At 40.7% G+C, this 24,913-nt stretch overlaps 1 protein-coding gene across 3 annotated transcripts in view; it reads right to left on the bottom strand.

Annotated features, from left to right (window-relative positions):
- The window catches only part of NAMPT (nicotinamide phosphoribosyltransferase), a 30,599-nt gene extending 15,922 nt beyond the window's left edge, over positions 1-14,677 (bottom strand). For 2 of the 3 annotated variants that reach the window (XM_027639638.1, XM_027639640.1), the window contains exons 1-3: positions 13,760-13,914; positions 3,012-3,168; positions 1,678-1,781 (exon numbers count right to left, since the gene is read on the bottom strand). In XM_027639638.1, the coding sequence (XP_027495439.1) occupies positions 1,678-1,781; positions 3,012-3,168; positions 13,760-13,819 (321 nt within the window). In that variant the 5' untranslated portion in view covers positions 13,820-13,914. Of the gene's footprint in view, positions 1-1,677; positions 1,782-3,011; positions 3,169-13,759; positions 13,915-14,570 lie in introns of those variants that run through there. The other variant, XM_027639639.1, reaches the window with a different exon arrangement.
- Between the last annotated feature and the right edge of the window lie 10,236 nt (positions 14,678-24,913).

The following is a 24,913-nucleotide window of genomic DNA, read 5'->3' as shown; positions in this document are numbered from 1 at the left end:
CCAGTGCCCAAAACACATCAGAAATCTCTTCTACACTAGAGTTTAAAAGTCTATTCAAAAGTGTAATAACCTAAAGCATATTGTGTTTATACCACACAGCGTTTAGTTGTCAGACTTGGAGATACCTGGATTAACATTTACCCATTCATCTCCTCTCGGTACAAACTGATACATGCACATTTCAGATTCATTTTGGCACTTCTCTCACGCAGCCACTGCACCCTCCATTTTACCCAACACGTCTGAGGTAACTCAGCTAGAGAGCAAACAGTGGCAGGTATATGAACACACACTGGAATTCAGTGAGCAGAAGCAGGGTCTCTGTGTGCATTTAAGGGCATACAAAGACCCAAAGGGTACATACACTTCCAGTTTGAGAGCCACTGACATATGAGATCAAGATGTGACAATCATATTTGGGTTTTATATTAACATATATATACCTATACATACGATTTTAATGACAAAATCTGACAAAGGAATAAACAATGTATACAAGGGGTATGTAGGAAGGCTTATTTTGGCTAAATCAAAAGTTGAGTGGACTTAGTTAAACCATGTTAAAACTCAGCAAGGACAGACATGCAGCATTAAAACTGTATTAATTCAGTTTTTCCAAGGAGGGATCAAGCTTACTTCAAATACAGATGAGAGCAGTTCACAATGCATAATGTAGCTTAAACACAAATATGAATTGAATTCACATTTGTAGTTATTTGACATGGATGCAAGTCCTCTACAAACCTCTCCATAAGTCCCTCTTACAAAACTGGGGGCTTATTTACCTTGTTGCCATTTGAAATATTTAGTTGAAATTCACTCTTCATTTGCACAGCTATGGTCCACCCCAGTGGCAAGATGACATCCAGATATAATCATAGACAGATGCCATCATAAAAACACATACAACCAGGGTATCCAGGAAAAAATATATACAAAGGACTAAAAAATGTGCTTTCAAAAGCTAAAAATATCCATTCACCAGAACCCACAATGAAACTTAGCATTTAATTAATCTGCAGAGATTAGAGCAGCTCTGATGAATGCTATTAGTCTGAATCTGCTGCTTTTACAGAGAAGAGATGTTTGCAATTAGTTCAAGTCTGACACCTTTTTAAACTAAAAGGAAAACGGATAATTGTGGAAAGACTTAATCTGGAAGGTTTTGTGAGTGAGAAGTGCTCAAGCCTTGTACTTCATAATAAAGCTCAACTTTCATATTTCTGAAAAATTTAGGAAACAATTGAACAACACATGTATTTACTGGAACTATTTATACACCCAAGAAGTTGTAATGCTTTCTGCATTAGAATAAAAATGGTTACGATTAGCCAGAGAAAGCAATGTAAATGATGCAAGCAACCACTAAGTGCTATATTACACATGGAGACTTGCCAACAAGCCCCCACTTACATGAGCTGGCTGACGGCAGCCATAAATCCTTATTACCTGCAAAGCCGTATTTGGCATCTGAAAGGATGAAAATTACTTTTCTCTAAGGAATTACAATTATATGATTATTCTTTGACAGCTGCTACTCCCCGTACACAAAACATGAAAAGTTAAATTTATCCAGCCTTTACTATCAAGATTAAAAGGAGAGACTGTTGTATTTATCCTACAGTTCATTCAGAAATCCTTCATGATGATCTCAAACTATTTCATGATTTTTTTTACCTCCAGAATATAGTTCCATCCCTTTTCATTGAAGACATCATCTTGAAAATGCTCCCTATATACTTCTTTGGCTTCCTTGATTTTCTCTTTGGTCACCACTTTACCTGCAGTTTCAGAAACAGATGAAAGCTTAGAAACTTATAATGTTCATCAATTGATAAACTAAATACAGAAAGGTTCAGGCACAGCAAAGTCACTTTGCCTTCAACAAAGACATGAAGAATGTGTCAAATGCAGTATGTTTAAACAAAATTTTCATTTAATTTATTATATGGATTAGGATGCTCAAGAAAGCAACAGGATAAAATACACTTGGAGTTTGCAGGTGACTCAGAACAATTTGAGACTACTATTCTTTTATGATGGTCAAAGCACTGTCAAGAGGTTTGGTAGTAGTGCTTTTCCCAGAGGAATGTTTTGATAGTGCAAGTTGACACAAGGGTTAAGCTACACTGCTCCAGGGAGAATCACCATGGAGAGGTGTTACAACCAATCTTTGACTGACCACTTTGTGATAGGAGCCAACAGACAAAGCACATGATTTGAATAAGCATTGCTACTGCTCTAGGGCCAATCATCTACCTTAGAGAACAATCCTCAGATTGCTAAAGACAAAAGAAATAAAATTATCAAGTGTTTTGATCATAATGGAATTTCAATCTTTGGCAGGATTGGTAGAGATATTCATTAGCTCAAGATAAAGATAAGTAAGTCATATGACTAAAGATTTCCTTCTAAAGCTTGGCAGAAGGCAATCTCCATTCAGGTCAGAACAGGTGACACTTGTACATAATGCAAAAAAGCAAACAGCACCAAGGAATTTTCAGATGTTACTCTTAAAACTAGCACTGTTAAAACCATTTTCACATGTAGCTGACATATAACATGATCTAAGCTGAGGGGCATCCAAAATATAAGGAAAATTAAAACCATTATTGGTTTACACAGTAAACAAACCAGCAAATACAGACTGAAGTTAATGTTCAAAATGCAAAACGTGTTTTCCATTAAATCTTCTATCTGCTTGTGAATCCATGCATAGTCTTGCTTTATTTCCATCTATTTTAATTTAGCCCTCTGAAGTTGGGATATGCACACCTCTTCATTTTTAATAAACCATTGGCATAAATAAAGATAGTAGAGAGGTGTCTGAATTACAATTTTACGAGAGTGGACAACTTATTTGCAGAATCGTATAAATCAGATCTTATGCGTGTCACTACTTATGGTATACCAAGATAACCTGGAATTGTTTTAACTATAAGACTACAGGTTTGAGAAAAAATAAGATATTTATTTACAGGAAAAGTTTTACTGGAATTTTAAACAGTTACCTTTTAAATATTTATTCAGAATGTACTGTAAACCATAAAAAACAGTTTCTTCATATTTCACTTTCCTTAGTTTGGAATTTTCAGTCTTCTTTTCACGACATTCAAAGTAGGAATATACTTTGCTTGTGTTAGGTGGATATTGCTTGTAGTGTGTAACCTACATTGAGAAAAACTTCCGTAAGACCTCAAAGCATCACTGTAAAGCACAACAGAAATCATATTTGGACATTAAAGCTTAAGAGTAACTCCCAGCTCTTCTGGACTGTTATTATTTATCCTTTCACATTCTACACCAAAGTATTTAGGAAATTTTCACAGTTTTAGCCTCCTTCAATTTTCAGTTCAAAAGACTGTCTTCCATATGGTATTCTTTACTTCTTTATCAAGTCTTTCCCCCCTAGAGTAATCTTCATGGTTAGCTCTTCCCTCTCCTGATAACTTTGCTTTGATTAACTGGGAAAGACACAGGCTAGGATTTTAGAAGCAGCACTGAACACCAACGTGCCAGGTCAGTTTTTGCTCTCCCACACTTTGGCCAAGCCTAATAGCTACAGGAAGCACAAAATTCCATGACCCTACCAAATACATCCTTGTTTTTGATTGAAGTTTTGAAGGCTACAGTCCCATAGTTCAAATAAAACCTAGACTCAAGAAGGCATTGATAACAGCCTTTACCCAAGCATCTCATTCAACATGAGCAGTGGGTCTCAAACCCTGGTTACAAACCTGTTGCTGTCAGTAGTGCTGTTAAAAATCTACCCAAGGTTTGTACCTCCCCACAATGTTTGCTAGATGGATTTCTTTTCCAAATTTGAAACACTTCACATTCAACATAAAGGAAGCATGAAAAGCTGCTGCCTGTGTGTATTACATGGAAACAGGTCATACAAACACACAATGCTATTCTGGATTCAACTATGACAGCTTTTCTTAGCTCCTGATTTTAAATCTAGCCAGAAATTTACTTTGAGTAATAGCAGCATTTGAAACAAGTACACTCTAAACATTTAAAAACTTAAATCCGCAAAATTTTACCTCCTTATGTGTAAAAAGCAAGCTCCATGCAAAATCCATAACTCCATATTAAACAAAAAGAATACACAACGACAATCAATGTTTAAACTACAGAATACATAAATCAGTTTAGGGCATCCCCAGAGTTGAAGCTATCAAGAGTTTTCTTAAATTATGATGAAAAGTCTGTGAACAAGTCTATACATTACATAAGGAAAAGCTGCTCCTTTGGCTCAGTACAGCACAGTCATACATCAGAACAAAAGTCAAAATGCTGTGAAAGTCATGTCTGAATTTTTTCAAAACCCTGTATTTACAGGTTAGAATATGAGTTCCTTATATGTTTCTTGCTTTATTTACTCCAAATAACCTCAAAAATTTCTGTTTCTAATATCACAAGGAATTGGAAAAGGGATAGTTTTACCACTTCTTCCTTCTTGTCCCGATCTTTTAAATGTACCTCTGACATTCTCAAAATAAAATATTTGAAAGTTTCCCATACCTGTATTGCTACAACTATACATTAAAGGATTTTAAAACTTCAGTTTTCCTTTTCCTCTCGAATGTCATATAAATTTAGTATTTCACTCAGTTTGGACAATTAACTAGACAACTCAACTGAATTTTTTGGTTCTCCTACCTCAGCACAAGGCTGTTATGGTTATGTTTCCAATGTTGCAAGGAAATATTCGAAAAATGACAAGGTCAATTTTCAGATCATTCTATTGTCTTTACTTGCATGAGGTTTTCAAGGTGAATCAAATAAAACCCAAGCTTGTCATTGCAAGTTTTCTGCCTTCACTTCAAACAAAGCACTGCACCACAGGCATTTATTGGAGCACAAACCTATTCTGTTACAATTCCACAGCCACTCAAAAGCAGAATGCTTAGGAGTAGTAATGTTAGTCTTGAAGACAAAACCTGGCTTTTAGATTTAGTTCTAGCTATTAATAAATGTCTCGCTTCACAAATTATAACATGTCCTTTCCTAGTTCTGTGCAGAACTTCCAAGAAAGTACATCAAACTGCCAGCTCACACAAAACTCTCTGCATAATACCATCACATTTAAAGGAAAATAAAAAAAAACATACAAAAGAAAACACACATACATCCCCACCCCCCTTTCTTTACTATGCAGCAGATAAAAATATGCTCCGTTTGACACATCTTTCTAACTAATGGGTATATGAACACACACACACATATGCTGGCTGCAAAACACAACTTGAGAGCTGAAATCAGGCTGAAATGCAAACAGATTTATCCTTTATGTAGCATACCTGGGGACACAGATCCTCCTGACTACCTTAACAACAGTTTCAACCCAAAAAAACCCGCTCAAGTTCCTCAAACATTAAATCACAGGTTTAGCTAATTTTTCTGACATGAGACTAAATCTGAACTTAAAATTTGTACTAGCTACTGTCCAGAAAATAGTTATTTCTAGACATTCAAACCTATATGAAAATTTTGTGTACGACAGAAATGTCACTTTATTGATTTAGTTGCTTTAAGTACTTGAAGGAGATAATGAACTAATTTTACAAGTCACATGTGTAGTATTCAATTATATTCCTCATACATTAGAATCTATTTAAACAGTGAAAAATACACATCCCTGGCAATTACACTATTTACCCCTGAGCAAACTTTACACCTGTAATTTTAAATGTGCTTCTTCTGACATTCCACAGAGCTGTTAGTTTTACCTATAAAGGTCTTTTAAATACTGCTCAGTAATTCAAGGCACAAACACAATCTTAAAAGTACCACACAACATCACAGCAGCAGATTGTGTTAGCTGTCATTTCTGGACTACTAGGACATGGGGAAATAATACCCATCTACCACAGTGGCGGTCAGGAGGTTTGGTGTGTACTGAAATGCCTCATGTAAAAAACAGCCCGAAAAAGGATCAAGCTCTGGGAGTGGGAACAGTTCACAGGAAATGAAAAGACCGCCACCGAAAACAAAACAAACCAACCACCACCACCAAAGAAAAAAAAAAAACACAACACAACACTATGAGGCACTTGGACAATGAAAACTATGCTTCAAAAAATGCCTGATCTTTCCTTGTCAGATGAAGCTTTCCATCTTTCTGTATCCTAAAGAAGAGTGGAAAGGACAACAGTGACAATGTACAATATTTGAAATTAAATTTTATGTGACTTACAGATTGAGACAGTATTGATAAATCTATGCTTTCAGTTAGGGGATGACAGAAGCAGGACTTGTACAGACAGGCTCTTGATAAGCAGGAGTGACCATAAAGTCAATAGGAAATCCCTTCTCTTCAGCAAATAAAAAAAGAATTAAAAAAAAAATCAAACAGAAAACCAAACAAAAGCCTCTTACTGGGATTAAGAGACCCTTATAAGAAAACAACCCTCCCAAATATCTTCAAAGGCCTTTTGATGTTTAGTTCAAAGGCTGTGGTTTAGGTTTTGTCTACAAAACATATGACAAACAGCTTTGGAACAACTACCTACAAAATTATGTATTATGACTGAAATAGAGCACTTTTATTCCAGTTGTGATAGCTCCTTATTAAATTTAATTCCAAAAAAGATATACTCTGAACAAAGAATACCTCCACAAGGACTACATCTGTTTAACTAAATCAAGTAGCCATTCAAGAAAAAGCATGAAGCACAAATTGCATTTAGATGAGCCATCCAAAAAACCACCTCAAACATTAAGAGTTAATTTTTAAGAAAAAGGAATTAATGGGTATTCATCACAAAACAGGGATGACTGAGGTAAACGTTGCATTTTTATAAGCCGATAAGAAAACTTTAGGCATAAAAAAATACGTATTCTTATAATCAACAAGCTTTGTTGGACAAGATATTGCAATGAAATTACTTAAAAAGGTTATTTAAGTCTATACAACTCAACCATTTAAAACCATGAGAAAAACAGATGTGACGTGTAGAGAAATCAGGCATGGCCAAAAATCTCCATCGGTGGTTAATTCCTGGTGCTCCCCTGGGTCAGATGCTAACATGAACCACCAGAAAGATGTGTCTAAGCCTTTTCTGTGAAGAAAACAAATCCCCAAACATCTACCCAGTAGAATCTTGCCTGTACTGTAACTCACACGTGATAAGACAATACCAGTTCAAGTAAGACAGTCTTTGAATTTGCTGGAGTTATTTTGAAAAATCTTTAGTGCAAAAATGGGTACAGAACAACCCAGTTAACAAACCTGGGGCACCACACAGCCACAACCATGAAGAGTCAGAGGGACAGGTAGAAGCTAAGCCAGAGGCAGCATGGCCTGGAAGTAGCTAGGCCACTTGGCTAGGACACTGCAGGTCTGCAGCATGTAATTAGGGCCTGAGGCACAGGGTTGGTCACTGTACTGCAAGCCTTCATTCTGGAAGAGATACCTGGGGGAGATCCTCACTCCCTTATACACCTTACTGAGTTAGATGATTTTAGTGCAGTGGTACTGCTGGTATTAACACTGAGGAGACTTCTGCAAAGCACCTCCAAGAATCCCATTAATTGTCTTATTATGTAATATTTGCAAACATTGTGGAAAGAGGCCATGGTTTGAAAGACTGTTTTACCTAAACCTTTATGAGATTTAGCCAATGGAGCAGTTAAAAGCAAAGTTTGCTAATAACTTGTACGGAAAACAACAATGAGATGAACCAGTATTTAAGAGCAAAGGGAATGCTCTATCAGATATGCCTCACTGGGATGAGACATAACAAACAGCAGTTGTAAGGCAGTGCTGACCCCCTTCAGGAAAAAAACCCAACACAACTGTGACTAGCAGTTATATTCAACAGGGATGCTTTTGTAGCTTTTAAGAGGGAATACACATACCACAACAGTGGAAATGAAAACCAAACCAAGAGCAGTATGGCTAAATGATAACCTTATTTGAACTAAAGAGGAAATGTCAGAAGAATCAATCTTTAATTAAACTCCAGAGAAAGGGTATCCAACAATAGCAGGTAAAGTCCAAGACACTCATGAGTTTAAAAAAAATAATTCAAGAGTCAAGAACAATCTTACTATTTTGATTATAAGAGCTTCAAATTACTGTAGAGAAAAAAGCCATAGAGAGACTCCAGGTCCCTTATTAGAATTCATAAGATTAAGATAATGTTTAAGAACCAAACTGAGGATATTGGGAGATATCTGCTCTTATGAGATGAAAGAGATAAGGTAATGGAGGTTATGACTGAAGGATGACCTTGTACAATTTCTAATGTCTCTGTATTTGAGTTCATCCACCATCTCTTATACGTGTGTTGCAAAATAAGAGGACCAGTAGTGAGAAAAAAAAAAAAATATCAGTCAGAAATAAGAAAACTAAAGAAAGCAAGCAACTGAATTCCTATGGAAGTTGCACACTATCAGCAGAGAGGCTGTAAATGATGAGGTCCACATTCATATAAAAAACAAGGTCAAGTGTAAGCACGAGAACTGAATGTATTCTAAATTTCTTAGAGAAAATACAGTGAGTAAAAACAGTGACACTTCGCAGTAGATTCCTTTATCACTAAAGATTTTCATGTGTTTTTGTTGTGGTTTAACCACAACTGGCAACCAAGCCCCACACAGCCACTCACTCACTCTCCTGGTGGGATGAGGGAGAGAATCGGAAGGGTAAAAGTGAAAGCAAAAGTCCTGTGCACATAAGCAAAGCAAAACAAGGAATTCATTCACCACTTCCCATGGGCAGACAGGTGTTCAGCCATTCCCAGGAAAGCAGGGCTCCAGCACGTGAAACAGTTACTGGAGAAGACAAATGCTATCATTTCAAACACTCCCTGCTTCTTCACCCAGCTTGATATGCTAAGCATGATGTCATGTGGTATGGAATATCCCTTGGGTCACTTGGGGTCAGCTGTCCCCATGTCCCCTCCCCACCCCTTGTGCACCCCCAGCCTCCTCGCCAGTGGGATGGTGCGCGAGGCAGAAAAGGCCTTGACTCTGTGCAAGCACTGCTCAGCAAAATCAAAAATATCCCTCAACTATCAGCATTGTTTTCAGCACAGATCCAAAACACAGCCCCATACCAGCTACTAGGAAGAAAATTAACTCTACCTCAGTCAAAACCAGCACAGCTTTGCATCCAAGATTATCAGAAAAAAGATTACAAAATGCCTTATGTTTACTGTTTACACATTTGACTCCTCAGCTGTACTACTGCACATGCTGCTACATGTTTCCTATTCCTTAATGAAAAAGAAAAACACCCTTTGAACACTGAAAAATGGAATGATTCTGGAAGGGGTTACTTTTCCATTAATTTAAAAATTGTCTGAGTACCATACAGTTGCAGTGTTCCTTACAGCAATGATGTCTTGGGGTTTGTAACAGCACCATGTGACTGCAAATCAAAACTTGGAAGATAATGAACCTAGACAGAGTGAAGATTGCATCTTACGAGGAGTGCCGAGCCAGAAGTTTCCAATGATTTTCCACTGACAGAATTACAGGAGGTAAAAGAACACATTCACACTCCCATCACAAGATTTTAATTTAAAAAATAAGTATATATAGGCTGCCGTAATGAATACTTTGCAGTCGTTAAGTACTAGTCAAAATCAGTAGGCTAAAGAGTACTCATGTCTCTTCCTGGCATACTTCTAGCCTTCTAAATAAAGAATATACAGGCTGTCAAAGCCTAGAATAAACACACACTCACGTGAAGTGTTTCAGAAGTCGGTGCTCTCCTACATCCACTCAGAGTAAAAGAAGTAATTTGAAGTGACAAATACTTAAAATTCAACATGTAAGGCATAAAGAGTTAAAACACATCTTTTAGGTTTCCTTGAAGCATCCAGAAAGAAATTAATTCTGAAACAGATCTCATTTACAGTCTAGATAGCAAGTCAGCTCCTCCTAAGGGTAATTGCATGGCAGCTTATTATAGCTATCAGCTTAATTACGAAACATGCCAAGCAACAGTAATAAATCTCATTGGCAAAGGCAAAATAAGCTATTATTACTTAAGTGAACAAAGTTCAGTCAATGGCCTTTCCCCACTTGCAGCTCATGGTCCATCCAACCCAGGCCCGGTACGTGCCAGTCACAGGTATCTTCCCACTGAACAACACAGCTCTGCCAAGCTGATCTTCTCAATACAGTTTCAGACCACATATACCCTGGAAGGTTTCTTGCCTTTGCAGAAATAAACAAATATGGGATAAACAGAGCATTGGGAATCAAAAAGAAAGAAAATGAAATGGTAGTGTGTCAACGACATCAGATGAATGAGGAACTGAAGGGCTTTGACCCTTTGGCTAGGGAAGGGCAGTGAGTGAACAGAACCCTCACTGTCACAGAAGGGCAAGGTTCCAGGGACTTCTTGCTAGAGACATAAGAATAAGATACCACACAGCACAAACAATGAGCTTCAAGCAGCCTGCTGATATCCCCTCACTTGCAGCTTTCCAGCAACAAGGACTTTGACTTCAAATACTTCCCTTTTTCAGTAATACCGAGTCACTAGCAGAAAACTTTACTATGACAAATGCCACTGCTATAACTGGACATTCAGACAAAGAAGTTCCCCAGCTAACACTGATGAATCTGTTGAGAGTCTCATAATCTGAACACTTAAAAAGACTGCTGTTATTTATCAGTAAGTTGCACACACACCATACCATATGCCCATGCCCAGATTCTGAGGAGATGGCATATAATTCCCAGCACCCAGGAGGAATTATACTGTTGGGGGATTTGTAGAAGCTTAAGAACATGTAACAAAGTACACAGGAAGAAAAATCTAACTGATGTAAAAACATTTATCTTGTTATCTGGTTTAGAGATAAACTGCACATTTTGAAGCCCAGCCTGAAAAATTCTGGAGCACTTGTACAATTGAGTAAGGTCCAGTCTATAATGGAAGCTCAGTACTGGATCCAGGGCACAGTTCACCTACTGGGAACTATTCCCATCTAGAAATACTCACTAAACTAGAAATCAGCATGATTCTCAGCAGTTTTTCAAAAACACTTAAGATTTTGAAACCAAGTATTTGATAATCTCTGTGATTTAAGAGGAAATGTCCTATGATGCACACAGAGACAGGAAAAGACACTGTAGAGGGAGGAGAGGCTGGATTAACTGTCAACAGACAGATCCTTACCTACCAAATTACTTTGTTTCTGAAATTGTATAGGCACTAAACCAGTAATGAATTGTCTTTCCATCCCAAATTTTCAACTGCAGCAACAGAGAACTGGGACACTGAAGCTAACACTCAAACTAATGAGTTGTGACAGATATGACGCGGAGATACCACAACTTTTTTTCATGGACAGCTGCCTAAGCTAGGGTTGTACTGTTCAGTATGGTCTGCATGTATTTTTTCTTTCTGAGTTGTTTATTTCCAAGCGATTTTCGTCACCAACATTAGTTTGTATGGATCGGCATCTACTGCAACAGGATAAGCACGTAATCTTCTGATCAGATCCATGTTTTTTCTCAGAGTCTGAATGTTATATACATACAGTACTCCACACAGATGCTAGAGCTGTGGATTCAGCAAAACTATCTTTAAAAAAAGAAAAACCCAAGATCAATTCTCACTTTTGTTTTAATTGCTAGTAAGAGTGTTCGGTAACTCTGTAAAAAGCTTGATGTTGCAAACTACCTGATATTTTAGTGCAATTTTACTGAAAGTATTCTCACTAAGTGTGTTTCATTGATTAAGAAATGACAGTATCATCCAGGGAGAAGATAAGTGATGTTTGCTCATATTACCTAACAAGAAAAGAACAGCTACTTGTTTAAGCATTGTTCAGAGACGCTGGAGTTCCTAAGATTCGGAAAAAAGCATATAGAAAGACATATAATTTCAATAGCCCTAACAAAGCAGACAATTCCAACTGTTCTAAATATAATACAAAATGCTCCTAGCTGCCGCAGAAAACCTAATCCAAATTCAGTTTTAAACTGAAAAAAAAAAAAAACTACCTCAGGCCTTTATTTGACCTCTTTAAAATTTCTACCACTCCCGGAATGTTACCAAGTCATCTTTCCTATGAAACAGCAAACAAAACAGAAGTAAACTGTTTTTCTGTCACTCTAGTGCTCCACATCACCACCAGTCCAGAGAATTTAGAAATCAAGTACATCCAGAGAATTTGAAAAAGTAGTGTGCAAATTAGATTTGAGGTACCGCTTAAGCCCAGGCCTGCAGTATTTAATGTGATCAGCCTCAGACATGGAAGAAAACTGTATCTTCCATATTTGAATAAGTCAGATAATACACTTAAACATAGTTCATAAAGAGCCCTGTATCTAGATTAAGCCCTAAATGGAAGTGGTTTTGTGAGCCCTCAGTGGCAGTGTTAGGATGCTCTGAGCTGCTCCAAGGTTTATCAGCATCTCCTGTCTTCCAACACACCTTCCCACAAACAGCAAAAATAACTGTTAAGACTTTCTTTACAAAAAGAGCATCTTTATATAATGTATAGTAGTAATAATGATGAAGATAATGATAACAATTATAATAATACGGTAGTAATAGTAATAATAATATCACCTCCAGAGGGGGGTGAAGCTGGAAAAGGCACAACAGAGGAGCTGGAAAAGGCACAACCGCAGAAGTCAGCAATCGGAGCACATACTGAGGGGCTTGAACTTTGGTAGTTACTCAGTAACAAGAGCTGGTCACAACATAGCTTTAGCTTTTTCGACTCCTCTATCTACAAGTACCCTCCTCCCTTAAACTCATCCAAGCGGCAAAATGTTCACAGACCTAGACCATACTAAATGCTCGACAACGACAATCAGAACTGCTGTTGTTGTTTTGTTTAGGCCAGCCACTTTGACACTGCTCAAGGAAATAAGTGAGTTTTTCAGCCTAGGAGACGCAGGGCACATCTGTCCAGCCGGGCTGGGGAGTCGCACGCTGGCTCTGCCCACTATCTGGAAGCTGTACATACATGAAGGCTGCGCAGAGGCAGGACTTCTGCCCGGGCACATTCCGGGCACAGGTGCCTGGGAGGCACACCAGGAGCTCCCGGGTCAGAAACCACCAGATCGGAGCGCGGACGAGGCGCCTGCACTTTGCCACCGCTTTCAGGGACACGATACCCAAATAATGAAGGCAGGGCTGTAGAGCGCGATTCCCCCGCTCCGAGCGAACACCTCGCCGAGCGAGTGTGACACCGCAGCACCGGAGCAGAGAGCTGGAAAACACGTATTTTGGGCCAGCCGGCTCCCGGGGCGCTTCGCACCCTCGCCGGGCACAAACCGTCGGGCACGAGCAGGGCAGAGTGGGAGGAAAGGAGTGACCGCCCGGCTGCCTCCCGTGCGCGCCCGCTCCGTGCCCGGCCCGGGGGGGCGGGGGCCCGGCGGGGCCGGAGGATGCTCGGCGGCCCCCGCCTCCCATGTGCCCGCCATGGCCGCCCCCCGCGCCCGCGGGACGGCGGCGCCCTCCCCGCCCGCTTTCACTTTCTTTCCCGGCCCCGCCGGCGCTGCGCGGCCCCGAGCACCGCGCGGGGAGCGGCCCGGGGCTGCCTGGGGCGGGGGGGGAGCAGCCCCGGCCAGGCCTCCGCTGTCCCCCCGCGCCGCCCCAAGGCCAGGCACCCTCTGTGGCGCCCCGAGGGATCTCCCAGCCCCGGCCAGGCGGGCAGGGGGGCCGGTGGCGGCGGGGACGGCCTGGCTGGGCGCCCCGCGGATGGAGCGTCCCGGCGGGTCCGGTGCCCGCAGAGGTGACCCCCGCCCGCCCGCCCGGCGTGCTCGCGCCCACCTTGTAGGAATCGGTGGCGAGGAGGATGTTGAACTCGGCGCCCGCCGCAGCGCACTCCATGTCGCCGAGCACCGGGAGGCGCCGCCGCCCGCACGGACCGGACCGGACCAGGCTGTGCCGCCGCCGCCGCTCGCGCTCGGGGCGGGGGGAGCGCGGGGAGCGCGGCCGGGGCGGGGACACGGCCCCGCGGGCGAGGGGGGCCGGTGGCGGGGCCGCTGATTGGCTGAGCCGCGGCGCCGCTGCGGGAGGTGCCGTGACGTTACCATGGGGAGGGCGGGGCCGGGGCGCTGGGAGGGCTGTGATTGGTCCCGCCGCCCGGCCGGTGCAGGGGGAGGGGCGGGGGAGCGCCTCGCGCCGCACGTTCTCTTTCATTGGGGTCCGGGCGGGGCCCGCTCGGTGACGTCACCGCGCGGCCGGCGCGCGATCGGCAGAGCGGGGGCGGCGGGGGGGAAGCGGCGGGCGCGTGCGCGGGGGGGCGGCGGGGTCGGTTTCGATTCTCGGCGGCCGCGGCTCTGACGGGAAAGGGCTGCGGAAGCTCCGCCCGGGCACCAGAGGATCTGAGGGCCAGGGCAACCCTTGCTTCAGCCGGGACCCTCGCACCGAGGGCCTGGGGTCGATGGCCCTGTGGAAATGGACCCCCCTGGCCTCCTGGAGGACCCAGATCTCCATCCACCTCCACACCGGTTGCTTCAGTGGGAGAACATGATGCTTTTTGATAGCAAATACTTCTTAGCCCTCTTTTCAGTAGGTTTTGATCAGAGATTACGTATAAAGTTACGTCTGCTTCCGGAAAGCTTACTTTCATACTCACTATAATTGTAACTGGTCTTCTAATCCGAGTAAATACTTGAGGTTTCTGAATCATGTTTATCCATCGTTTGAATTATTCTGGGACCACAGAACATTCTTTTGGCGCAAGGAGCAAATACAGATAGGATGGGTCAGGGCGGAAGGGACCACAGCGGGTCATCTGGTCCAGCCTCCCTGCCCAGCCAGGGTCATCCCAGAGCACGTGGAACAGGATTGTGTCCGGAGGGTTCTGGAATGTCTCCAGTGAGGGAGACTCCACAGCCACTCTGGGCAATCTGTTCCAGTGCTCCGTCACAGTCGTTACATGATTTCTGTCATGATGGCTTGGCCATGATGGGAAGATGGTCATCTCACTCTCTGCTAATTAGGTGTATGGGAAGAACTATTAACAGTGCTGCTGGTACTGCATTAGAAAAAGCTACTTAGTGAGCCTTTTCTGTAAAACGAGTGGTGAATTAACACTTGAGTTGTTGTTGGATGATACACAAATCTGAAAATTGTATAACTAATAACTGTTTATTAAGATGATTCAGAAACATTGGGTTTCACCAGTCAGACTTTCATTGAAATATGAATGTCCAAAATAGTTGCAATGAATAAGATCTATAATGGGGTCTAGATATTTTTTACCTGATTCTGTATAGGTCCTGGTGGATCTATAATTGCACTGTGAACCACATTCATTTGGTTACTCTTGTCAACCCCTGTTGACCTCATCATGCTCTTGCTTTATGTCATTTCATGTGAGAAAAACACCAGTTTTATATACATATATATACCTAGCCCAGAGAGGCTGTGGAGTCTCCTTCACTTCAAGAACCTTCTGAGCACAATCCTATGCCATGTGCTCTGGGATGACCCTGCCTGAGAAGGGAGGTTAGACCAGATGACCCTGTGGTCCCTTCCAACCTGACCCATTCTCTGACTCCGTGAAACTACTTTCCTGCAGGAGGGAAAGGGTTCCTATGGAATAGGAAAAAGTCGGTGAAGCAGTTGGAAACATTAAGAGACTACATATATCAGGAGTTTCCTGTACGATTCCCTCCACCAGCTTGTCTGTGTGCTGTTTTTCAACAAAATCTGGTAGTAGCAATGGTAATTGCTGTTATTGCTATCAGCTACCATGAACTTGCCACTAATTCTTGTCTTATATTTTCCACTTCAGTCTGATTTTTCTTGTTCAGTCTCACGGACACAAAGTTATCTTTTTACCCTTACTTCCCCATCAGAACAAGAAAAAGTTGAAATTTCCATTTCCTGTCTCTGATCTCTCTGTAGCTCTTCCCCTTTATATCTCTATGTCTTGTTTGTTGCTGCATAGACAATCCAGTCTGCTCTCTTCCATTGGCAAAACTTATCTAAAAGTGCTTACTCATTTAGAAAGCTGCTCTACCTTTTTCCACATCCTCTTTAAATATAAAGTGTTTTTTCTGAAGTTGTCTGGACTTGACTCTTCCTTAATTCCTTCTGAGAGTTCCTTTTGTGGAGTGTCATGTCAATGTGACAGCATGATTATTGGATAATTTGACATTATCTTGATATACAAATCTCAAGTTTTGTCACAAAACTTTCTTCTGTGGTGTCACTTACATCAGAATTTTCCCCCATAGCACATTCTTTATCTGTGTTATCCATCCTTATCTTTTTCATGGTGAAATTTTTCTGCCACAAAGGACAAAGCTTAAATTCTTTTTGGAAAGTCTGTTTTAATATAATGCTGATTAGTAAAAAGAAAAAATAATTTTATCAGATCAGTCATCTTAACTTTAGCAAGAAATTAGAAAAGTCAGAAAAATAGTACAGGGCTTGTTTTTTTGTTGGTTTTGGTTTGGTTTATTTTCAAGATGACATTTCTCACTACAGAATTCTCCTGATATATCTTCAAACCTTCAATAGAATAATTAATGATGATTTGCTCAGACAGAATTTTTGTCAGCATTCTCCTCCTACTGGCTCTTTCTTGTATCTTATGACATGCCAGAACTTGAATAATGGTTTAATTTAGGTCATATGAACATATCTTAAGCTGTATCTGTAATGAAATATTGTAAAGTTAGAGCACTTCAGAGTATTAATAGAAAATGGTACTATGCTAAACAGAGCTATATTAAATCATGGTTTGGTGAGGAGAATATATTTTAAGTCTGGAAAAAATTAAATAGAACTCTTGTAGCACTGGGTGGTGGGAGTACAGTTACAATGGCAGAAGAGAAGTAATCCTAGGAACCTCAAATACTCAATTCCTGTGCCATATCTGTCATCTATTGTCTGTAAAACTGACTTTGGACTGTTGGATCGGCTTGTGGGAGGGCTTAATGTCTCCCTTCTGATGGAACCACACCAAGAAATCATGCTTTAAATGCAAGTTCAACTAAATTGTTTTTGATACCATTTAGCCTCCTGATAGAGCTGGTGTTCTTCATTAGTTATCTACTAGCATTTTCCTTAGGCATGTGAGAGATTTTTAGAGGTACTTCTTTCGATATTTATAATAAACAAAGCTCTAATGGTAGCTTTAATAAATTCATATTAATCCAGGGACATGTTTTGTTGCCCAGAGATTTCTGATAATAAATGATATTCTGTGTAGCAGAAGCGTCCAGTCAGCATTTTATGCATATAAAATCTATACTATAGTCTACTGCTATATTTAGAGGATAACTGTCCTGCAAATAAGTCCTCAGGCTGATGTCTTAGGAGGTATACAAGGACAGTCAAATTAAGATGGATATTACATTATATCCCTTCTTCAATCAATATTGCAAAACTTGATATTTATTTCATCTAGCTGTGAGAGTCCTGTCACCATTGCATAGAAGATCTCTGCGACTGAAATTTCTGCACACTCCATGCCTATGTACTGGGCGTGAGTTTTCCCCTCTAGTGTTTCTGGTCATTTTGGTTGTTAATTCTGAGCCTGAACCAATCCACTGTGCTCCCTTTATCTGGGCGATAATTCCAAGGCATATTGACAAATTAAATGTCAACATTGTTTCTTAACATTGTTATTTTTCTTTTCAGATATGCTGGCAAAAGGGCAGAATTCTAGCTGTACTCCTTTGTACTTTGGGTTTGGTGCATCTAGTACTTGTGGTGCTGTTTAAACTTTCAGTGTTTGGCAGCAAGTCCCTTGGTGCCTGACAGCTACGCTGGTGTAGCTGGAGTTATTCAGGTGTCTGTCACTCGCCACCTCAGTGCACACAGTTCTTTGCTGTGGAGCTATGAGAAAAACAGAGTGGAGCCTGTGGACTTTTTTTTCCCCCAAGGCTAAACTCCTTTTATCCTTCCTAAAGCTTCCCATCCTACAGCATTCTGCAACATCTCAGTGTTCTCATAATGTTCTTTCACCTTGGATACCTGCCTGGGACTCTAGAGTTAATCAGTGCGTAATTGGTTAAGATCATCTAAGCAGATTTTAATGTGCTCGAGAATTTAATTCTCATTGCTAAACCGTATCTGTCAATAGTCCTGTTAAATAGTATTCCAATCACAAGGAATCACGTAGATTATTTTGCATAGAAGTGAGTAAAAAAATCTGGCTTATCGTTTTAAATCATATTCAATGAACACAGCAAGCCTAGTGTTTCTACCTTGTGGTTTATCCAAAGGCTTGTGTAGAAGTTTCTCTTTAAGAATGATGGACTATGCAGATTATATGTATGAAAAATGACTTGACTGTATGCATGAAAATTAAGAGGAATTTTTTTATCTATGCAATATGTAGGACAAGGTTAAATCCAGTGCAAGATTCTGTTGAGATGACATATTCTTCTGGTGAGCAGTCACACTGGACTATATGTATTTTGATATTTAGATCTTTTGTCTGTGTGTGTATATACATATGTAAAATCTCTAATATTCTGTTGAAATACTTCTTGATAGTCTGTTTACTGAAGTTCCTGTTCAGTTCATGGCATAGCATCTCTTTTCTGTACTCCAGCTACCAGTGTTTCTATGTCTGCAGGACCTTGGTCAGCAAGATTCATACCTCAGCACAGCTAACCTTCAAATGTTTGTTAGTTTTTGTGCTTCTCAGCATGACTTACAGCAAGTCAGTTTTTCTTTATACCTTCTTAAGAACTCTATCTGGCCATTAGGTCTTATCTTTGGAAGTCAATGCCTGAATTTCTGCTGGGACTTGGATTGCTAGCTTTCCAGATATGCTGTGAGACTTCTTGCCTTGATTTTTAGAAGAGGTGAATTTCAGATTATGGTTATGGCTTTGTATGGCACCACATAAATTTTCATTTCTTGGCATGCATTGCATAACCATTGCTGAGGTTTTTGCATGTTCTTCAAAGAGTAGCAGAAGTTTAATCAGCGTGGGCAAATAAAGTAGAGCTCATCATAATGGACAGAAATAAGAGTTAAATATTTCGATAAATTTATTTCAGGATTCAGATGTACTTCTAAATAGTTTCTTAAGCAGTGTTTGGCCAATGGAGAATTTGTAATGTTCTGACATCATGTGAAAATTTTACTTCTGTTTGTCTAAAATAATGTTTATAATTTAACCAGTTTTTACTGATCTGGAGGAAGTATTCAGTCCCTTGGAGCTGAGACCATTTCTAGTTCTGTGTTTGTTAATCACCTTATGTGGTTAGGGCTGATTCAAACCAAAGCCTTTGCACTAACACAGTAACAACAGCAACCGCAGTGTCTGCAGGGCATAATTGAGCTTTGTGTGGTGGAGGGATCAGAGACCTGGGGCTAAACTGATTGAGTTTTGTTTAGTATTTCACAATGCACAGTGTGTATTCAAACACGAGGGACAGATGTACAGTTGTGTGTCTAGGTGAAAATCCAAGGTTGACAACACTTTCGCAGCACATGCGAAGATCAACCACGCTGCCATACTCGTATCTGAGGACCAAATGTCACCTGTCCAGTTTAGAAATACAGAAGATGACTTTCTAGTGATCTGGGTCTCCATGTTCATTCTAGCAAGTTGAAGGTTCTATTTTCTTAATTTGATTTCTACCTATGTGGGAAGAAAAGAAAAAACCTGCAACCCCTTAGAAACGTTGCCCAGAGTTTCTGTTTTCACCGTATAGACAACATGAAAGATTATATATATTTACTGATTGCCATTCTGTAATATTCATGCTGTTTATGCGGGAGAGTACCTGAAGCAAAGAAAGATAAATCAACACATTTGTAAAAAGCAGTAGAGGGCCAGACACTCAGCATTTTGCTACAACCCATCAGTTACAGGAGTTGCAGCTTCACAGTTTATGACATCAACCAGTGTCCTCACATGAACTTCAGCCTTGAACTGTCTTTTTCTCTGGGCTTAACCTGCTCAGACACTTTTTACTTTGGCCTGATCCTGTAACACGCAGTGCTTCTCCAGTGAGGATGATCTTATACACTGTGTCTTTAAAGAAAAAAAGTAGAATGATTTATTAATGCTCTCTGAAAGAATGATATGGAGGGCAAGCTGTATTGTACAGAAAATGTTCTGGCTAAAAAATATCACAAGGTTGTAAAATTTGTTGCACTTTAAGTTTAAAGAAACATGATTTCCCCCCTTGCATCCTTTCTAAAAGGGAACTGTGAGGTTTGTCAGGCAAAGACCTTGCTCCTGCTGTTCCTGAGGAGTGGAACTATTTAGACTATAAAGGGATCAGGACAGTGCCCCAAGCATTGTCCATTCTGGTAACAGTACATCATACATTATGGTTTGACTGGGAGACCAATCAAGACCATTTCAGTCAGTCAGGAAGGGTATTTGTAACTGTGTCTGGAGCTGTGATACTGTGTAAGCATGCAGGGCTGTTCTGCTAAGTCATCCCAGCTGTAGGTGAGGTGAGGAAACCCTGCATACAGATGCAGAATCGTTTCTGCTCACTCAGAGCTGGTGCATGCAAACTGCTGCTGGACTGAGCCATGCCTTGTGCCTCTGCTGTGCAGAGGTTGAAATAAAATTATCCAGGAGAACACCTCTGAAACCAGGGACATCTTCGTGAAAATATATATTTAGGTTTGTATTTTGTTGCTTCTGAAGGTAAAATGAAGGGAAAAGAGTTGACTTTAGAATATTAGCCTAAGCTGATAACCAGCAAAAACTGCCTCAGGTGCTTAACTTTCGGATGTTAGCAGTGTATTGACTTGAGCAGGATTAAAATTGGTGAATTTGGTGAATAATTACAATAATGATTAAGTTTTGTGTGCGTACACTCAATTGCAGAGCTGGAGATCTTTCTTTTTGATGTCTCAAACACAAATGATTTCTGAAAAAAAAAATTGTTTTTTTTCAGAAGTGGTCTTACACAATATTTGCACTGCGCAAGGTTCCCAAGATCTCTGTGGACTGATTTACAGGAAATGCAGAGTCATTGAAGCAGCAGACACACTCCTAGAGTAGTGCCCTGCAATCCTTTCAGTGTAGATGAGATGTAGGTTTCTTCTGCTATCTTCTGCTATCTTACATACAGTCCATCATCAGTGCCCTTGTCAGGGCACTGGGCTGGGGGCACAGCCTGGGAGCCCCCAGATGGCCCTTCTCTGTGGTGCTGCTGCTTAAGCACGTGGGCAGTTTTCTGGTCTCAGTATCCACATGGGAGAAGACTGCAGTTGCATTTTGTGAAGAGCTTAATCCCATTAGTGTGCACGGAGCATGGCCTAGAAATGCGCTCTGGATGTAAGCAAAGGAATGCTGACAGGCTGAGGAGAGGCAGGCACTGAAGCAAACTGATAGACACCTAGAGGTCTTTGGGTTAAACAAATAGGCACCTACTACATTATGCAGAGTTTTCTATGGATGGTACATTTGGATTTAGGTATATTATTTTTTTTCTATTAAATTCTACTTCACTCACCTTTGTCCTGATTTTAATTTAGAGCTTTGTAATTAAACATGAAGTAAAAGCTGTAGATTGGAGCCTAGTGTGGCAGGAAGAGACAGGGATGAACTTTATGCATCAATTTCAGTACAGATCAGACTGATGGATAGATTTAAAAAACCACACATTACCTTAAATTATGAGGCACTACAAGGAGTGCTGAGAAGTGTAAGGAGAAACTGCCTGTGCCTAGGAGGGGGAGAGATGGCAAGCATTGTGTGTAACAGCTTGTGCTGCATCAGGAATCAATGTGGGATCCCAGTTTGAGCTATTTGATTGCCCCTACCTAACAGATACCTGTAGGGTCTGGCTGTGGCAGCATTTGGAGAGTTTGTCAGTCTGATGGGTTGCACTGAGCTGAATTACAGCATGACCCCCTGCACACAGGATTTCCTCGCCAGCTTCTCTCCTCCTGCTGCTTTGCCAAGCTCTCTGAATTCAGTTCCTGCCTGTAGTCTCATTTCTTCCTCAGTACTTTCAATAACCAAGTAATTGGAATACACCCCTGAAATATGCACTTGTTTAAAGCTAGTTCTTTCTCTGGGATTATTAGCAAGATATCTTTTATATTTCTCTCTCTGTAAATTTGATCCTGAGATCTCAAAGTCAGTGAAAAGAGGAGTGAGATTTTAGATGGCTAATTTTTAGAGGTATGGGGGTTTTGTCAAAACAACACTGAAGTTGGAATTAAACAACAATTATATCTCTTGCAGCATGTACTTTTTAAATATGAATATGAGATAATCTTTAGCAAAAAAAAAAAATATCTGGTATCTAGCTTATCAGGTAGCAATTAATCATTCCACAAATACTTGGGGAAATTTGTGGGCCAATGAACCCTGTGAGATGAATAGTTTGTGTCAAATCCTTGGTGTCAAATGAAATGTGAACCTTTCCACAGCTCTTGTTAATTTTACTATATTGAACCAGTCTTGTCCTTGCATTTTCATTTTACATTTGCTTCGTCTTTCTGTTTAATGCATCCATTTTGCTGCTTCTGGCAGGAGTTTCTTTCTTCTTACTGGGGAAACAGAAGGTATCTGATTTATTTTTTTCACAACAGATACCTCCTTCAATGTTTTACATATTAATGTTTTCTCTCTTTTATAAACTAATCATAGTAGTGGAAATTAATTCATATTCCTATTGAGAGGATTTATTTCTATGTAACTTTATATTTATTAGCATTTATTTATTATCCAGTCACCTGACTTATACACTGTCATGAAGACCTGCTATTGGATTCCAATTAAAAGATTTAAATTTAGAAGACTTTTGAGATTTAAATAACAATTAACTGATAAGTGTTGTGCAATATTTGCTAATCCCAAAGGTCTCTTTTACAGAGAGAATGGAAATGCAACACTGGAAATTTGAGGGGGAAATATCTGAATTTGTAGCTCAAGCAACAATGTTCTATTTGACGTTGAAATACTAAAGAGCCAAAATTTTCCTCACAAAGGGAAATGTTCAGAGGACAGTGAGGGTCAATTAACTAGCATGGAGCAATGGAAAAGGGTGGGAGTGAAATTAAAGACTGAAAATAAATTATCCAGAAGACAACAGTGGGAATATATATGTAGAAGAATGGTCGGATATCCTTGTTTATGCAAACAGTGATAGGGTCATCTTCCACACCCCTCCTATAAGTCATGGCCATGGGCAAGTTCTCAGGGGCTCCACTAGATCAGGAAATCCACAGAGGAGTTGTGTCCCAATTTATGTGTTGAGTCACACTGTGGTACAGTGGTGTTCTGGCTGCTGGTTACCACCATCTCTTCTAGCTGTCCAGTGGAGGTGCCTGAGATTATTTAGTGTGGTGTGCAAGGCAGGGTTAGGGCAAGGGGGACAGCTATGAAGTTCTGGATATCCATATCATGAGAGCTCCAGATGCAGTCAGGAGATGGTATGGCTCCGGATTCAGGCCTGGGAATTAGAGGATATCCCTGCATGGAATGGTGTAGTCTCTAAAAACATTATGTCATTTTGAGCTTGTAAGGGAGGAGATATGTCAGGAAGTGAAAGAAGGTGAGCTAAAGTCTTGGCAAATACTGAGTCGATTTTTTCCCCCCCATTTCCTGTTTGATCTCAGGCAACTCAAACTCTGTGATAGCTCATAGAACTGTCTAGGTTGGAAGAGACGTTGGAAGAGCTTAGTCTTACCTGCAGGTCAATAAGTATTGACAAAGCAGGTCAATAAGTATTTCAGACAATATTGTTCAGAACTTTGTTGTGTCAGGTCTTAAAATTTCTGAGGACATAGGTTCTCCAGTGTCTTTAGAAAATTTGTTCCAATGCTTAATTATCCCACTAGTGATTTCTCCCCACCCCTTGTATCCAGCTGGAATCTTCTGTAGGCAGTGGAAGGCTGCTATTGGGTGCTTCCTAAACCTTTCTCCAAGCACGTGGGGCATGTGTGGTCTGAACACATTGTGTGAGTCAAGATTTCTCTGGAGATACTCGCCTCAATCATCTTCCAAGGAGAAGATAGTTCTCCTTTGCTCCCCTCTCTAAGCACAACAGCCCAGGAAGACTTGCTGGTGAAGAATTAGGCAAAGGAAGCATATTTGAAAAGGTCAGGCAAATTCTCTAGTAACTGGAAAAAGGAAAACATCACTCCAACTCTTAAAAAAGGGGGGAAACAAAGACCCAGGAAGCTACAGGCTGGTGAGCCTCACCTCTGTGCCTGGGAAGATCATGGAGCAGATCCATAAAACAATGTTCAGGTGCATACAATGAGGTGATCCAAGACAGCCAGCATGGCTTCACTAAGGGCAAATCACGCCTGACCAATCTGGTGAATCTGGAAGCTTTGGAACCAATGGTCACAGGGTTTCAGGTCTCCTCTCTCTATGTCAGAGAACTAAATAAATCTGGGTCTTCGGGGTTCCTGGAAGCCCAAGCTTGCTCTAGCCTAAAAAAAGTGTTGGAAACAAGTAAGATAAGGTTTTAACATCTCTTTCTATTAAGAAACTCTTTAAAGCCTACATGTATTCATGAGATGTGTTATTTCTAGTTACTCAGTCTTTCCTACCTCTTAACTCAGAAAATTCCCAGAGAATTGGTCAGATAATGCAGCATTGTGGCTCAGACAATTCAGGCTGTTTGGAACCCAGGAAAGAGTGGTTCCTGTCATCACAACCAGAGATTATGGAAGACTCTGAATGTTATGCCAACAGTGAAGGAAGGTGGCTAAAGTGTGGTACATGAATCATTTTTTACCCTTTTACTTTGCACAGACAGTAACCTCTTCATGACTCTTCTTTATGACTCTCTTCTTCGAGTCAGTTGATTGAAATACCTTTTAGAGGAGAGAATGTAGATTGCAACTGCCGGTGTCCCCCTTGGACACTACAAGCAATGTAAATACCTTTAAGCAATTTCTGTGGTCACAATTTCCTCTGATTGTTGACTTCAGGTGAAAATAATTCAGAACAGTTCTGGTTGAAGAGGTGAGCTCATGACGGTGGGACAAGTCTGTATAAGCAACACCTCCTGA

The sequence above is a fragment of the Corapipo altera genome, unplaced genomic scaffold (assembly GCF_003945725.1).
Source record: "Corapipo altera isolate COAL_440 unplaced genomic scaffold, ASM394572v1 1b, whole genome shotgun sequence".
In the NCBI taxonomy this organism is placed as follows: Eukaryota; Metazoa; Chordata; class Aves; order Passeriformes; family Pipridae; genus Corapipo; species Corapipo altera.
Note: the sequence above shows the minus strand (reverse complement) of the source record. Positions and strands in the feature narration are given on the sequence as shown.